Source organism: Taurulus bubalis, assembly GCF_910589615.1.
Source record: "Taurulus bubalis genome assembly, chromosome: 2".
Taxonomy (NCBI): Eukaryota; Metazoa; Chordata; class Actinopteri; order Perciformes; family Cottidae; genus Taurulus; species Taurulus bubalis.
In genome coordinates, this window is record NC_136590.1 from 37,635,954 (window position 1) to 37,654,766 (window position 18,813).

At 41.3% G+C, this 18,813-nt stretch overlaps 1 protein-coding gene across 1 annotated transcript in view; it reads right to left on the reverse strand.

The window, feature by feature from the left end:
- Window positions 1–12,925, reverse strand: part of nlgn2b (neuroligin 2b) — a gene marked incomplete at both ends in the record, with an annotated part of 29,688 nt that extends 16,763 nt beyond the window's left edge. The window contains 3 exons of the mRNA XM_079214490.1: window positions 1,009–1,158; window positions 5,696–5,749; window positions 12,409–12,925. Of these exons, the coding sequence (XP_079070616.1) occupies window positions 1,009–1,158; window positions 5,696–5,749; window positions 12,409–12,925 (721 nt within the window). The remainder of the gene's footprint in view (window positions 1–1,008; window positions 1,159–5,695; window positions 5,750–12,408) is intronic.
- Between the last annotated feature and the right edge of the window lie 5,888 nt (window positions 12,926–18,813).

The window sequence follows — 18,813 nt, forward strand, 5'->3', positions numbered from 1 at the left end:
CTATCATCCTCCTCTTTCTCTGCAGATTATATTATTCTCTTCTGTCAGATTTGCCACTTAATGACGACGACAAAATAACAGTGACAATACATGGACGTGCATATTCATGAAACCGATAGGATATAGTCACTGCTTGATTTTAGTCTTAATTTCTGCTGAAGAGCAACATCTGCATTAAACAAAAGGTACATTTATCACAGTGTACTTTCTGGAACTTACTTCCACCATGAAGGGCAGCGGTGACAGCTATACACTGTCGAATGGTTTCATACTGAACAATTTCAAGCTTAAAACATTTCTATTGTGCGGTTTACAACATTTGCCCTAAAACCAATTTTCTAAATTTAAGAGCAATTGTAGACATCCTTGTAGCAAAGGCTCAGCTTTGGGTCTCTGTTTTAGGTTCATAGTTATTACCACATCATATGTTGTAGACAAGAAAGGGAGAAAAAAATGAAAATTCAAAGGAGATGTAAATGTTTTTTGAAGAAATATTTTAGCTTGTGCACCAACAGAATTCACATGACATTAGAAGAAAGACACAACAATGATGTACTGTATATAGATAACACTAGTAAAGCAATGTCATCTGCTTAAGCAATTTTGCTTTTGCTTTGATGGGACATTATCTTCTAGTAGCTCCCTTGGGATGCTCACCATTTATACCTCATTTGTGCATGATGTCTGCACTTTCCCTTACATGTTCTTTTTGCTGTAGCATGTCAACACTGCTGTAATAATTTAAGTTGAGTGGAATGTCAAAATTTCAAATAGCATTACAGTATACTATACGCCATTACAAGTGTGAACTGACATTCATATGCCTATTTTCCACAGTGCTTTGTACCACAATTCTCAAACACATATTTTGATAGACATCAGCTCTCTGACACATGGGACCGGTAAAGGTGAGATGACCCATGTCAAATAAAGTGTGTAAACATTTGCACCAGAAGCTCACTCTGACCCTGATTAAGGCCTACGGGATGTGTGGCACACCAAACTTACCGAGCACGCCGAGCCGATAGTTCATGGTGACCACAATGACATTTCCATAGGCAGCAAGGACGCTGCCATCGAACATGTTCCCTGAGCCCTCCATGTAGGAGCCCCCGTGGATGAACAGCATCACCGGCTTCTTACGGCGATCTCGAATATCTGCAGACAAACAGTGGCGTTCGTTATTTTCATGTTCATTCATTCTTTGGTAAAAACCACACACCCACACGTTTTGACAGTTCCTGTTGAGCGTCCACAGGCAACGGGTAGTCGACCCACTTCAAACTTAGTTACTGCAGCAGTCGACCAAGTAAAAAGATCCTGCTGCAGCCAGTGATTCACTGGAACAGAGAAGATAAAGATACTTCATAGAAGTATGAACATTTTCAGTGCACTGCCTTTAAGTTGGCAGCAAGTATTTAATGTCGGCTCCAATTGGCTTACTTCATTCTGTGATGTCTGTTTCCCCTGTCCTGTGCCGTGATGGTACACTCCCAAACACTTCTACCCCTCCATGTGTGGAGCGAATGGTGCAGCCAGTTCTGATGCCCTCTCTGTTATTGGTGTCTTTGTGCCCATCAGTGTGTTGCTATGGTTCATTCTGTCAGCCTGTGTGTGTCCCCCCCCTTACATCTCCTTAACCCCCCTACTTTGCAGCGTCTGTGGTATGTTCCGAGTGTTTGAGCGTGGATAAGGCTGCGAGAGCTGCCAGTGCAGCCCAGTTAGGCTGAGCGTCTGCACTGTGCAAGGCCTGTGGATAATTTGTATGAAAGCCAGACCAAGTGGAAACATAAATAACAGCCGCAGCATCTGTTTACCCTGATGAGCTTCAGCACTCAGAGATGGGGGAGAGAGAGAGTGAGTGAGAGAGAGAGAGAGAGAGAGAGAGAGAGAGAGAGAGGCAGATAGGAAGAGAGAAAGAGAGATAAAAGGGAGTAAGACGGCGAGGGGAAGGAGATGAAAATAGGGCAGTGTAAGAGAACTGATGGGGTAGAGACTTGGATGGGAGGTTCACACCAAAAAAACACGATAGCAAGGATGAAAAAATCTGAAATGTTACAAATCAAGTCATACATAGCGAGGTACGCTAATGAACACTCAAATTCACACAGGATTCATACAGAGACACGCACACGCACACACACACACACACACACACACACACACACACACACACACACACACACACACACACACACACACTCTTGCATAGGCAGCTGCGATGTTGAGTCGCTATGGAAACTGCTTCTCGCTAATAGAACTGCACCAGCCATTCCATTGCACCGACTCACTGAATGCCTGTTGCCGTGGTAACAAATTCTACTCACGTATTTGCACACCCGCCTGCATCACCACCTGAATCTCAGGTTACACATGCACTTGGATGCGTCACTCACGGTCGCGCGCACACACACACACACACACACACACACACACACACACACAAGGGGAACATGGAAAAATGGCACATATGGCTTCACATGCGCAGAGATCTTTTATGGATCAAATGTATGACACAGGCAGACTGGCTAAAAATAAAGATTTTCAGTCATACACTGTGACGCGCTGCTCTTTTTCTGCTCTTCTCTGGTGTATTCTGTAGCTCGGCTGATTTCCCAGAGGATATGTAAACAAGTTCAATTATCCCGGCATTACCAGGGCTGTATAGAGGAGTGACATAACAGCAGGCCTCACAGTAACACTCATACCGTAAATTAAATCCTGAGAGAAAACCAACTTATATATATATATATATATATATATATAGCAGCCATCTTAAAGGCCCAATCAGTATTTTGTTGAGCTAATAAAATACAATGTTACTGCCATGTTAACACAGATTACTGATGTAAACATATCTGATGCACATTCAGCTGTCAAACATCCAAACTAATTTAAAAGACTGCTGCGATGATTTAGAATCGCAGAACTCGAGAACTAGTCATTTTGTATTCCATATATTCTTCCTCCTTGTCAAACGCCTACAATGCCCACAATGCAACTCGACTGGGTTGGAGATTCAGGTGTGTTGAACTAGTAGGAGCGTGCTACAGAGGTCTGGTATGCTCACTTCTTTCCAACTCCCCACCAGCAGTACTTCCAACATCTGGAAACAGACGTTGATGTGTGAAATTGTTGGAGATAAAATTTAAATTTACTTTAAATTTAGTTGTTAAATGTTTAGTAGCCTGTCGATAGATTTGGTAGTTGTTGTTTTTCTCTGCGTGTTCTGAAGCACTTCATCAACACTCATTAACATTGTGTGGAAAGTTCATTATGACTAGAGTTGAGTTAAGTACTGACAGAAGAGTTTCTAGTATTTTCTTATTTGGATTAACAAATTGTGCCTTTAATAGGGAGCACCCTTTTCAAGCAGCCTCTGCTCCACTAGCCTTGAGCAGGAAATGTTTTTTCCCCTTGAAACATTCTTTCATTGGTTTTTCCAAAAGGCTGAAAGACGATAGTGTTTTTCTTTTGTCAAAGTTAAATTGGTGTCTATTGCTGTCCTGGAAAGCTTTTTAAGTTTTTTATATTAATAGATTAACCAGTTCTGTTCACATTTAACAATCGTGATCTTTGAATCCAGAACTTAGTCTAAATATCCTTTTATTATACTTTCAGCTTTTGTAAATTTAAAGAATATTTAGTCAGAAACACCAAAGTTATTACTGAAATATTTGCTAAGCCCAATAGACGCTATGGGTAAACCAAAAAAACAAAAAAAAAACTAAATTGGAAAAGAAAAAGAAATCCATTCGTTTTGGAATAAAAGATAAAAAGCTCATGCATACCTACAATGCCTTAATGTAAGGTGAATAGGAAAAGGTCTAAGTGGTGCAAAAGGAGAAAACTTCTGGTAGTCTATATCTCATCACTTGGACGCACTTTATTCTGACAATATTTTGGGGGCTTTGGACTTTCATCAGGTAAGCTTAAGAATAATATCTGTCTGGTTTATGATTTTTTTAAATGGGACAGATGGTATTTTGGTAAGGCGGATGTCTGTTGGAGTGAGGGACACGGTACACAAACAGAGGGGTGATTAGGGTTGCAGGGTCGCAGGGTGAAAGTGTTCCACTCAGCCCAAATCCAAGGCCTCTACGGCCAACAAGGAGCTCTCTGTCTTTCCTGCCTGCCTCCAAAACACTGGCAAATTATTCACTCCTCCTAACCTGATACTATCCTCCTCAATCCCCCTCGCACTTCTATTCTCAATGTCATGTCTTACCTCCCAAAAGAAACTGCCTACTGTCTGCTTTTTATTATCCTCTCTCATTCATTCTCGTATGGAAATCTCAATTGATTTGGGCGTAAAAGTTTCAGCCTGACTCAGCACTTGAATATTTTTTTGCATCCAAATCCACACCCAAGCAATGCAGTCTCTTATAAATAACTTTCAAAAACAAGATGCTAATAATAGTATTTTCCAACAATGTTTGGGAACCTGTGTCCAATCCATACCTGAGCAATTATAAGAGAGGAATCCATCCCTCCTGATCCTGTCAGGACCCATCAGGTGTTGGCATAAATGTCAAGCTCTACCAGTCTCCTACTCATCCACCCTCTCAATCTCTCTTTTTCTACATCTCTCTCACTTTCAAAGCTTTGTAAATGTCATTTCATCATGCACTTGTCTTCATTATGACTATTTTTTCCCTTCTATCCCCCTCATTGCCCTCCCTTGTGCTCTCTCAGTGCTCAGCTTTTCCTTTTCTTTCATCTCTATTCTATCATTCTGCTCCTCTCCTAGGCAATCCTGCATGAATCCTTCCTTCTGTTTTCACCGTTAAGAAACCACACAATTGGATTAGCTACATCTGTCTCTTTTTAAACCATAGCAATTAGAGATGCAAGGAAGAGAGAATTCAATACCCAAATAGCACAGAGCTCAAAATAAAAAAAAAGAGAAGAGAAAAACCACACACATTGGCACAAATTAGAGCACATGCACTCAGGCGTAGATTTGCACATGTACTGCGCTCGAGTAGACACACAGTGCACAAATGGAAATGTAATGCACTCTATGTATGCATAATGCTATGTAATATACAGTATGTCTGGGCACGTGTACAGAAACAGATGCACACGCTGTCTGCATAGATTTTGGCTGCATCAGTAAAGAGTAGTGAGAGCATTTACATACGACTGCAGTGAACTTGAAAAAATGTACAGCAATAGCAGAGATATGCAGAAATCCTCTGTTTTTTTCTCCTTTGAAAATGAAAAACTGGAGAAAGCCCAATAACATTATGAAGGACACTAAATCAGCGGACCATTTCATATGGAGTGTACTACAAAAATGAAACGGCCGGTGAAAGTGGACTGAGTATTGATTTTTAGTGAAGCATCACACAGGATAGTCAGAACATCAGTGTGTGGTTGATCAACCACATAGCACATGAGAAAGGAAAGTAAATTAGCTCCCTGTGCAGGTACTCAAAAAGCAGAATTTGTGGGGAATGAAGAACAATTACTTTATATGTAACTCTGTCTTCATGCATTTTAGCTCAACGTGTGCCAGTGAGATGGAATGGCAGATTTGTGTGCTGATAAAAGCACTTAACAATGCATAATGTAACGTGCACATAGAGTGATGAGTCTAAGGTGATTATTAATATAGATACAAACACAAAATTCCCCACAGAGCTTGAAAAATGGGGCACGAGGAAGAAGAAAACCCATGCAATTAAAATACCTTCATCCCTTGGTCTGTTCATTGTAGACTCATCCTGTTTTTTTGTGAGCGGACCTGAGGTTCAGAAAAGAGAAGGGGGGGAGGACAAAAGACAACATTTAAAACAGAAACAAAGGAGAAGATTAAAAGAGGAAAATAGCAAAAGGTGAGATGCTCTGTTACGTTTCAGTGGCTATGTACAGCTAAAGACAAATGTTTACTAAGACGACACACTGTTTCCTCAAAAGATAACCCCAAACACATCTGTTTTAACTACTTAGGATCTAGTCACGCATTGCCTTGAAATGACCCCAGAGACCACTTCTCCTCAACCCTTCTCCCTATCAGTCTTGACACACCCCGCTGCTCTGTAAAGAAAAATCAATGAGCAAAATCAAGCCATCACTTTCTTCGGTCAGAAAAGGCAAAGGAATGCCAAGATTCTCTGGATCCTGCTTTCAGCTCAGGACAGTGTTGCAGTCCCGAGGCAAAAAGTCCCTGCACGATCTTGAGCGCCTCGAATGTCAAAACGCAGCACTGAAGACACACGCACGCAAGGGCAGACACAGATACGCATCCTGAATACATGTGACTTTGTATACTCGCTGTGCATGGAGAGATTCCGGCATATATGTGAGTCTTTCCTTCCAAATTAGCAAAGAGGGAGCTGCTTTTGATATTTGCACTGCCTGCAAATAAATGCTTGTGACAGGATCCTCCTCACCAAGGTCAAAGAGGAGTCTCACATTAAGCTCTAATGGTAACGCCGTTTAAATGCTCCATAGGGCACGGCCAATAACAAGCATTTATCACAGTGACCAACCGACGCCCTGGCACGTCAACCTCTGTAAGTCTTAACTGATAAGGATCCCATTAGTTTGTTTGTTCTTGGTTTCTGTCAGTGGAACCTTCCATCAGCCCACAATTACCGATGCGTTTTTGTGTTGTTCTCAGTCACTGTCTCCATACGCAGGTCTCAGAGAAAGCTATTAAAACAAACTACCTTTCACACGTTCACACACACACACACACACACACACACACACACACACACACACACACACACACACACACACACACACACACACACACACAAAAACGCAGGCCCACACACATTAGACCTCCACACGCTACACAAAGCATGCTAACAGTGTCCTTATCATCTGTTGCTGTCCTCCCCGTACCCAACCAGCAGCACATTCCCTGCTCTCCGGTGGGGAGGCGTTGCCGTCCCTCGTATTAAAAAATACTATATGTCGGGTTGCCAAGAGGTTTATCACTCTGCCAGAGTTCTGCTGACATGTCTGTTTCTACCATTCTGCTAGAAACCTCACAGTAAAGTGACGGGATATGCCCCTTTCACAGTACTTTGCGTCTATTGACAAAGAGCATCACTGCATTCCACCGCTGCATTTTCACCCATCCCTCTCTATGAATATGGTTTCCTGATATAAAATGTTTATCTTCCGTCTAAATGGAAAAGGATCAATGCTGAATGGATTTGCTGCATCCTATGAGTACTAGCATACAGGCGCCTGATCCAGAGAGCACTTCCTGCCATGAAGGGAGATGGTACAGTAGTTGGTCCTCGGGTACGGAGCAGACGGGTAGACAGACCGGTAATGGATAGTGAGGCACACAAGTCCTTCGTCTTGTCAGCACTTCCCCACTACTTAGCACCACTCTAAAACCACACCTCGCCGCTTAATGGAGACTTCTCTGATTTCATTCGTTCTCTAATGCCTAATAAAGAGCTAACCTATACGTGAGGATAAACTCCGCTCAAACAGACAGTCGCACTTCGTAATGGACCATGCAACTTTATCTTATGACAGCACAAGGGCACTCCACCTTCACCTAAATTACAGAAATAAGAAGTACTGTTGGGTTTAGGACAATCATTATCATACAATCTGTTGACTTTATTATTCTTGATTGTTGAGTGTTGAGTGATTGTTGTTGTCACAGTGAAGTTTTGTCAGATCAACAAAACTAAGGCCGTGGTTACGCTTGTCTTTGCAATGATACTGCTCTCATCCATTATTATGCCAGGACGCATTAACTATCAAGTACATACGCTCCGAGATTGATTCTTGCTCGCATTTATTTAGATCCCATAAGCCGGACCACATGCCGAGGTGGCCTGGCCCGCATTGAGTTCATATCTCAATGAGGTGTGGACCGCATGTGGGCACAATCTGGATCACTTATCTCCTCATCTTACCGTCACACAGAAGCTGAAGTTAATGGGAATCCCATTAGTTCTGAGGGTATGCTTAGAAACCAAAGCATTGGAAAATAAAAATATTTGAGCAGATGAAAAGTCAGGGCATCAACAACTAATCTTGAGGGGAAGATGAATGTGTCAATCAAAGGCCATGGCAATCCGTGCAATAGCTGTTAAAATATGTCCGGATCAAAGTGGCTAGCATGGCAAAAAAAAAAATCACTTGCACAATTAATTCAGTATTTTATTTTTGTGTAACTATATTTCCATTGTCGGACTATTGAATTGATCATTGCAGTGCTGGTTGTCAGTATATTGTGTCTGTCTTACTGCTGGTATTCCTCTATAGAAATGGATAGCATTGCTATGTGGGTGATTTGCTTTGTAAGAAATGCTCATGGCAGTATCTAGATCTTAACTTGTGACAACAAACTTCTGACTTTTGAAGGAATACTAGGATGGATTAGACAAGACAAAAAGTAGGATGTTGCCAAAGGGAAACAGACACACTTTAAAACAACATCTTTCCCTTCTGCCTCAGTAGAAAGGCCTGTCGGTAGGTCGACTGTCTCATAATGTAATGGGCCACTGGTCACAGAAATGCATTGGCCTATGCGGGAGCATTTGGCTTGGGTTGTCCCAGTACTGTTTGACCTAATGCAGCTCCATCTCTCAGTCAACAGCATTTCTGTTCGGTTCAGTGAGCTAGTGGCCAGAGCGCAAGCTGCCTCCCGTCCCTCTCTATTTCCTCAGTGCGGTAAACGGGATGAAGCTGCAGTATGTCATGTCTATGGTGGCCTGTCTGCTTGACAAGGTGTCAGACACAGCTTCGGTTCAACCCCCTCTGCATCCAGGCAGCAGCTCCCAGCACATGCAGTCCTGTCCTTCTGCTCTCCATCTCTTCTACTGTGCCCCCAGCATCCGCCTTCCTCCCTGCCTCCACTGTCCTGCCTCCTGAAATATGTTTTTTAATAAAGAGCACAGTAAATGGCTGCTCTAGCGAAAATAAAAATGAAGGATCTTAGGCCCATAGCCGAAGTGTGTCTTGAGGAAACAGGAATGCAGTGAGACAGTTCTCTTGCCTTGCAGCCTGGCCACATAGGAGAGTTAGGGAAGACCACTGTAAAAGGAGGTAAGGAGCAGGAGGGAGATAAAGGGAGAGTGAAACTCACTGTTTAATCCACAAGATCATTTGTGTTATTTACATTATTCAAATGAGTTATTTTGATTGCATTTGAATTGAAGAAGTAGCAGGCTACATAGTGGCCTGGTGGGGAAGGGCACAAAGCTCATTTGCATTCAGAACAGTGACCCCTTCTACCGCCATCTGCATAAAGATGGAGGAGAGGGGAGAGAAGAGAGAAGAAGCAGGGAGGATTTCAGGGAGGAGAGAGCAGGAGGGGTGAACAGATGCAGAAAGACAAGAGAGCTGTGAATTTTCTTTTGTCTATGAATTTGTCCGAGGATGGGAAGATAATACACAATGTTGTTCTATGGATAATAAAAATGTGTCAAAATTGAGTTAAGGGGAACAGATTTGGCACCAAAACATTTAGATCCAGGCGGTATGATTCTGTGCTGCCAATTCATTTTGGCCCACCTACACCCGCCATTAGTAGCAATGCGACTGCTCTCTGCCAAACACAGCACAGCACAACCTGACATCCTCCATTAGAAAATGCTTGACCATCACCTACTGCATCCACGTTAGCAAGCTAACCCACTAGCTAGATCTGCGTAGTCTGGTTGAAACACCACCAAGAGTCTGCAGCCACACTAGCAGCTCTGTTAGGCTGTGCGCAGGCATAGGAGGGCTTTGAACTAAATGCATGCGGATGTTTAGACGGTATAATGTTCACCGTGTTTAGTTACTAAACACGAAGTACAACTGACACTGATGGGAATGTCATAAGTTTGGACGTTTCAAAAATGTTGACGGTGTTTGATTAAATGTCAGGTACCACCAAAGTGATAAAAAAAAAAAAATCATCCCTAACAGGGACATGGATCTTTGTTGGAAATCTCATCGCAATCCATCCAATAGTGGGACACGCAACAAAGGTCCCAAGGCCAGAATCGAGGTGCTCCGAACAGCGGAGGTTTAGAGCGTTTAATAGATTTCTCTCTTTTAAAGCTGGTACTTATGTGACATAACCACAAGTCTCACTAACGCCATGAAAACTATTTGTGAGATTCTGACAGCAGTTACGTGTAAAATGTGGTGCGTTTGATTTCAGGGGCATTTTAGTCTCCTTCAGTCTCTATTTCTCTCTCACACACAGGGCAAAACATATCCTTGGGGACAGCATCAGCCTTGTGTAAGCAGTGACCCCTGACAATAAGTGACAGATTCTGACAAGCAGACAGGGCTACATGTTAAATCAGTCTCACTCATTTGCACACCTTATCCCCTGGGAATAACACAAAAGATTCTACGTCAGCCTCTCGGAGAGTGTGTGTGACATAAGTTGTGTACAGCATACACACTGTAACCGCAGAGCATGCATGTACACGTCCTATGTTAAAAGTAGTTAAAATGTTTTTTTTTTGTTTGTTTTTTCAATCCCCATTTCTAATTTCATCTTCACAGTATCTCTGGTGCTCTGGTCTCACTTAATACTGCAGTAATATTTCATATTTTCCACTAGCAATTAATCTGTTTCCATCTTTTTGTCGGGCCACAGAGCATTCATCAACAAAAATAAATAATCTGCAACCCTGACACAATCTGGCTAAGTAGGTTATGGTTTCAGCTTTCGTGTTAAACCACAACAAAGCTGTGCACCACTCTAGACTCATTCTAGAGTTCGACTTCATGCAGTATAAGAGCAGGAATGCATAAACAATTCTCTCCCGAAACTCTCAGGTGTGCCCATTAATCATAGACTTTTTTTTTTAACATTTCATCATTAGCCTTGCTTACTATCATAAGTAACATATGCTTTACCTCCAAAGTTACACTTTGATCCTGTGTTCTTTTACCTGCCCATCTGCTTTCTCAAACACTCTCCACTGGATCATTAATGCAAGTACACCCACCAGATAGCCCATGAAGAGGTGGAGGTTTTGCTTTATAGCAATCTTCAGTTTTGGGCTAATTTTACCCCAGGAGGCCTAAGCAAGATTATTTTTGGCAATGCATTGAATCGTTTTTTTTCCACCTAATCCAGCTGCTACAACAGCATTACATGCAACACGAACCTGAACAAGCACCATTACATTCAAACAATTAAACTGGCATGTTAATAAAATGGCCTTTGACAGTTTCTAGTAATTATAATATAATATAAAAATAATGCAAAAAAGTAAACTTTGCCTTATTTATTATTATTATTATTATTATTATTATTATTATTATTATGTTATACTCTCTAATGCAGTTCTTTCCAATCACCTGGTTGGCAGGATATTTTATTAGTATTGCCAAGTAAATTTGCAAAAATTTCTTCCATAGTCTGCAACACACATTTGAGCCCATGAGAGAGCCTGAAAGTTTGTATTTTTCTGGTAATTGTAGACGATTTATAACATTGAATCTAATATGAAAGGCGAACATACGTTCTGTTTTTTTTATTTATGAGAGGAAACAAAAAGTGTATACATGTTTTCAACAACACATACATAAAACAAATTTTAAAAAAGGCAAGAAATTAATAGACTTATCAGAAACAGCAGAATAAAGGAAAATACTGTAATTTTTCGGAAACTTCCTAAATGTAGGGACTTGTGCACGTGAATAATTGTACTCCTCTACTGGATGAAGTAACACAATGTTAATGGTGTCAGTGAGTCATTATGTGATTTACTACATCCGCAGCGGACTTTGTTCAGTCACTTAAAACATATATCACTTATTCTGCATTGATCAGACAAAAGGTTACGGTTAGCGAAATGAGCGAATTGTCAAGATATAAGGTTCATGCATGGTTTAAGCAAATTTGTGTTAGTGGAGCTTAAACATAGCATGTTACGATGTGGCTAATTGATACAAAGAGCAGCTAGTTAATAGAGCATGTTCTGTATGAATTTTGAATATCTGATAAAATGTGAGAATTAATTAAATATGAGAAATAAAAGTAAAGTGGTATCTAATTGCTTCACAGAGTGTTAGCACAAGAAATATTGCATTTGTGATGATGCTGGAGTATGTGCGTCTAGAAAACCGATAGACCAATAGTAATTGAGAAACCAAAACTAACGGAGACTGGCATTAATACAAAACCAGGAGATTATCAAAGAATATATTTGGTAATCTGCTGGGTGTCTTTTGGCTCTGGCTAACAGCTCCTTTTCCACTGAATATAATCCTGGCTAACTGATCAGATATCTATTAAAATGATTAGAAGAATACAAGCTGCTCTGAAACAGTGGTGACACAAACTAATCTGTTCAGGAAGGCCGAGGATTTCACTCTTACTCTCACCTTCTTCTGACCCACTTTAAATGCAGTTTAACAGGCTAACGTAACCTCTTCCTATATCTAACATGAGAGTTTGGTCTCACTCACCATCTTCAGTTGGTACATAGATGTTGAGGTAAAGGCAGTCCTCACTCTGGTTCTGAACATAGGTCGCTGCAGCGTCCAGGTTGTCTGTGAACCACACTGGGAGCATGATCTCAGGTAAAACCCCGTGGACGTTCTGGGGACACACTGATGCAAAATTGGTGGCATTGCGAATCTCTTGCCATGAGCCGGGCGCTTCAGGAGGCTGGAAGCGGCGCTCGCCAACAGGTGCCGTGGCATACGGCACGCCTAAGTACTGTTCCACGGGCCCCAAGATCTCATTGTTGAGATCCTTCCTGATGCCACGTATCTTTCCATAGCCAGTGGACACTATGGGGTGTTTCAGGTCAACTCGTTGACACGAGGAGAGGGTGAGGTGAAGCACTAGTCCCAGGAGCCACAGCAGGCAGTGATTAGCAATCTGCTGAGAATTATAATGACGCTTCCCACCATAGCCTTGGTGGCTGGCAGCATTGAGAGGAAAAAACAACATGTCCAAAATAAAGGCTCTTTTAGTCATATCACTAGGACTTCAGCTGTGTGGAGAGAGGGGGTCACAAACTCAGTGGGTAATGGGGAGTAACAAAGGAAAAAAGAGGATTTGTGGAAGGGGACAGCTTAACGGTTTTCCTATGGTGACATGGTGAGCCGCAGAGACACGTAGCATTCTCAGGTAGACTCTGTGGTCTCATCCGTTTTCCTCTTTGGAACTCCTGATGGATCCAGGGCTGCAGTCAGGAAGCCAATTACACCTGTAAGACACAGACAGGTTGCAGGTTGGAGTCAGCGTGTGAATAAGTGTGCTCTTTAAACCCTGTCAGTGTTTTTTTAAAAGGCACAAGAGGACAATATAGGTAAGCTGATTCGACCTAAGATAAAGTGTCTGTTAGATCAAAAGAGAAGGAATAATGACACTTGACTGCAGATGTAGTACATTTATATTACCCCGGGGCTAAAGTTTGCTATTCTATCTACCGCAGCAGACACCAAGGGTTGTATATCTGTCATGTCATGCGATTTAGTGGTACTGAAGACTATTTATTTGAATAGAAAATAGTGACGTCAGTGAGAATTAGTTAATAGTTCAAATGAAGCAAACAACGAGCAACAATCCCTGCTTCCGACAGTATATTGTGTCTAAAATAGGAAGTAAACATCTTCATTACATACGAAACCAGCAAATATGTCATTATGTTGCAGTGTTCTGTGTTCAGCACAACAACTTTTACTGTATCCATAGGTTTCTTTCTCAATCGCTCATTTGTTGCCCTGTGTTATTGTACCTGTTTTTCAACTGTCCTGTTAGCCAGCTAGCTAACGTAACCCACAACTACCATTCAAAGTCATGTGCATGTAGTTTATGTTTAGTCTATAGATTGTCTTTTATTTTCTGCCACTGTGATGCCATCTGACTGCATTAAGCTTGACACACAGGTTTAGTGACAGCCTCCATCTTATCACCATTCCATATCCTTGCTGAGTTGCAAATAATAATGTACATTGCATCTACAAAAGCGGCTTGTGTGATGCCTCCCTAATGCATTTTGGACATCAGCTGTATTTAGAGTTGTAAACTTGTGATCACATCACCCAGGCACCTTGAGGTGAAAACTGTGAACAGAACTGTGAAAAGAACCAAAGATAGCCTGGTAGGTTTGGGAAGTCAACAAGTTACAAATTATACATTACATTTCAATGTAATCTGCCTTAAGATGCTATTAGAAACATTGGCGGTGGGGGGAATTAAAAAATAGGTTGGAAATCTCAAAGTTATACATGAACTTTAGAATGGGTCCAACTACGAAGAACTTGAACTTGTGGGGTTTTCCATTATTACTTGAGAACAGAAGCTAATAGTGAGCCCATGGCGGCAGGGTTAAAGACAGTGAAATGAAGAACATATTCTCCCATTTTAAATCCTGTGTCCCTGGGTTTATTGTTATATGAATATTTGATGAATCATCCTGTGTTTACAAAAATTAATCCAGTTATCATATAAAACCACACTTCCCCGTTTGTCGTTCATAGCTAACAAAGAGACATGGAGCGAGATAAAAGAGATGTGGGTTTGGATATCAGTGAGCAAAAACTTTGTTTTCATTTCCAAAACTTTATGTGGCTGAGGTCTAATTCTTATAAGGGACAGAAAAGTCTCCCAGTTGACGCAGAACAAGCGACAGGCTTTTGCCAGCGGGTGAGCGTGGCGCTCAGGGTGCTGGTGGCATGGAGGGTGCTGTTCATCTATCTACTGCACATGCTGCAGTGACACAGAGCCAATTGAAAAGCTGCAAAGTGTCCCTTTCATCTCTCCCTTGTCCTCCTCCTGATCTGATTTAGACATCATTGCACTGTTGCTGTCGTTGATTGTTGTTTGTCTCATCTAATGTCTAATGTCTAATGTATGCACCTTCCGAACTAACTAAATTCCTCGTTTGTGCAAACATTCCTGGCAATAAACGGTTTCTGATTCTGATTTTGATTCTGATTTGAAAAGGTGAGAGAAGTGAATGTGGAGCCAACAGTCCTTAACTGATTTAAATCCCTCTTGTGTCTGTGCACCACTCAAATATTACATTACAGAAGCTAAAGAAGCTCTATAACTTCCATTTTATTGGAACATTAAGTGTCTGAGAAAATGTGGTCTTGTTGGAAAAATGCAATTTGTAGTCCAAAGGGAAACTTTTTCAATGACCATGGTGTAATGTGGCTCCTGCTTCACATTTTATATTGCAGATAATTACAGCACTTTGAAGTGTAAAACAACACTCATCTTGTAATCATCTTGAATCCACAGAGAACACCAAATAAATAAACACATCATTTTGAGGAGTGAACGAGGCAAACCCCATTGGCCCTGCACCCTTTTCAGCCATCCCCACTGTGTCAGAGTTAGCCTTTCCCTCTCAACTCAGTTCAGTTGGTTCTTGCTTCCACATCATTACAGATGAATGGGCAGTGCTTATCTCGCTCTGGCTTTGGGAGACGGAGCCGTTTAGGTGTGATAAAGGCTTTATGTGGCGCTCACTGTTGGTTGAATGCCACCTCGTCCCTGCCCCCCTCAACGCTGCAACATCCACACTCTGCTGCCAGCCAGCAGACACAAGGGATGACAGCTGAAAGATGGCGTGCAGCATTACAGAATGTTCAAAGTTAGTGATGTGAGTGGTACTCTGCTTCATAAGGACAAAACAGGAACAAGTTGTGTGGGAAAAAAATATTAATTTAATTAAAGCCCTCTGAGTGACTCCATCTTATAACAACCCTCAAGTACATTCTGAGCAGGATGTAAGTTGTGTAAGGACACCCTGCATTTTCATGGAGAAAGTTAGTGTGCATACATAGTCAAGCTGAAAATCCAACTTAGAAAAACATTAATGTGAATTATACACAGTACATGACTCTCTCCACGTTGTAGTAAAGGACCCATTGTGAAGGGGTAACACTGCGTGATTTAGAGAAACCACTAGACTTATTTGTAATAAGAGGCAAAGAATTGAAGTAAATGTGTTAATTTTAGCATTCCCTTATTTACCCAGACAAGTACATTTTAAGTTTGACATTTTGGGAAATAAGCTTAATCACTTTCTTGCTGAGAGTTAGATTATGAAGATTGATACCGTTCTCATGTCTGTCTGATATAAAGCTATATTCAGAAAGACAAGTTAGAAAGCTTAGAAAGTCAAGTGGAAACAGGCAACAGGTAGGCCGGCTCGTTGGTTTTTCCAGGAGGTTTATGTGGTGGACTACAGTATTCCTTAACTGTGCTTGTCATCCCCATTACAGTGTTTTCCGCAGGATTTTGCAAGACAATGTTGGATGGACCACGGCCCCTCATAGGTGGTCCAGGGCCATGCTTCCACAGAAGAAAATGTTGTACATTTTAAAGTATCAATCTGGTGCACTTTGAGAGCAACATTAAGAGACTAGATTTATGGAGAATGCATTGCTCTTGTCACATTTAGGCTACTCAAATACTGTACTTGAGTACAGTTTTCATATACTTTTACTTTACTTGAGTGTTTCCATTTTATGTAACTTTATACTTCTAGTCCACTACATCTCAGAAATGTTGTACTTTTAACTTCACTTCATTTATCTGACAATATCAGTTTGTAGAGATGCACCGATAGATTGGCTGCCAATTAAAACCGGTACATCTCATATTTAGATTTTTTTTGCTGATCACATTTACACATGTGTGTAGAGCCTAATTATTAAGTATATAAAGTAGGTCAAATGAGCTCCACCTTTACCAGCTGTAACATTAAGGTAATGAAAACATTATTGCATCCATAATTATTATCAAATGATATCGGGCTACATAGTATTTTTACACTGTGCTCGAGTAGATCATAAAATCATTAACACATTTTCTTTAAGAAAAAAAAGAATGATGATGACACAGCAAAAAAGTTACACTCACAAAGTATGGTAAACGTTATAATGTCCGTTTTTTAAGACGGGACTGATGGGTTGTCAACATTGCCGCAGACCACTGAGGACAGTCTGCCCTGGTTAACAGGGGGCTCCATCACTGAAATGCGACAGTGCCAGCCAGCCCACCGGTGGAGAAGAATACAAATGTTTTCAGTTCATTAGGAAACTGTGGCGGGACAAAATAAACTTTGGCGGGCCGCCAATCCAGGTGATTAATGGGAAACACTGCCATGAGGTTGCAAGGTAACCAGCAGAGGGAAGTCACTGCTCCCGGCCGAAGAAAAGGTCTACACAAAACCACAAATTGTCGTTTTTACCTTTCTGTTTTAGTACAGAATAAACTAAGAAGACAACAACAGAGCCATGCTCGTGGTTATTCCTTTGTCTTTTTGCTGGCTGTGGCTTCATATTCCGTTGAGTGGTTGATCAACCAGCTACAAATTAGTAAGAGGAATGTAAGTTGCTAAGGAATACTGGAAACAAGGCAGACACATGCGTTCAATCAATACCTACACAATGTACACGAAACAGAATACTGTATGAAGACTGTGGTTACAAAAAGCATTACATGACAAAGATCTGCTGTCATTGCTCACTGCTCACATTTTCTATACTTGCAACTATCTGTGCTCGTCATATTCTGTCGGTAAATGGGACTGAATATAGAGCACAAACTCAAGGTCAGAACACCTTCAATATGCACAGTATAGTTCCAGGGATGCACACAGAAGCATGTCCTTACTGACTAAGATAGCATAGGCGAGGGCCAAGCAGCCTGTCAGATTGTTCTCTTAAATGCTTACCTCCGTGGCAATTATGTATAGACACATGCTTAAAATCCTATGAGGCATCAAATGTTGCATGTGAGACTCTCCGGTAAGAACAAATTGGTCTGTTCTCAACCGCTCACATGATGTGACTTGCAAATGGTAGTACCCGAATATCCCTAACATCTGCTCCTGTCAACCATCCGTGAGCTGAAATGGCATTGAGCGTGAATCTACACGCATAAAATGAGATAAATTGACACACAAATCACCAGGCTGTTTTCAGCTGTTGTTATATAACAGGTAGCTCTGCCGGCTGAAGCTGTTTGAGAAGGTAATGTCTCTGCCAGTGGGACACTTTTATGGGTATGTTTAAAACGGAATGGTCAGAGTGGTTTGGGAAAACTTTTGCAGAATGGTGGTGTTGCGGAAAATGCTTCCCATGTTGATTTTATATTGCTTTGTTTCCACTTTGACTGTTAAAACTACATGCATTACTTCAGCTGTCAAGCTGCTCTCCTCGGCTAGCCAACATCTGTGGCCGACAAGCAGCTTAGCAAGCCAGAAACAGAGTTCTGAGTTTTTGACTGAAGTTGCTCGGCTGCAATCCACAGTCACCGTGCTAAGAAAAAGGGACTCTTTAATCTAAAAAAAGAAAACAAAGCTCAGATGGTTGTTTGTTGTATTCTCCTGCAACCGACAATGTATACAGTCATCCATTGTCTCTATGCATTGATATCTAATGGGGACAATAACTTCCTTTTGCAAGAGACATTAATAGTGTCATTTAGAGCTTATATGCAATGACTTTGAAAGCAAATGCACATTATTCCTAAACCCATGATACCTTGCGTGAATTATGGGCACGTCTTCCGATTGTTTCTGTCACTGAACCGGCATCTGCAAGACTTAGTGGTTTGCTTCAGGTGCCTTCCCCTTTCTTAGTGATTCTGGGGAAATAACTGACATGGGAACACAGGCTGTCACATCGTAAACAGAATAATCTGATCATCACAGTACCATATTTAGCTACTTGATTTCATTGCTACCAACGGTGAAGTAATTTGAAAAGCTTTGAGGCTTATTAGTAATTTGTTTTAAAAAAATCTAACAGGTTTTATGAAAGCAAGACTATGTACGTTTTGAAAGAGGAAATATCATACTCTTCCTCTTGTGAATGAAAAGTTGAAAAACACACTCTTGA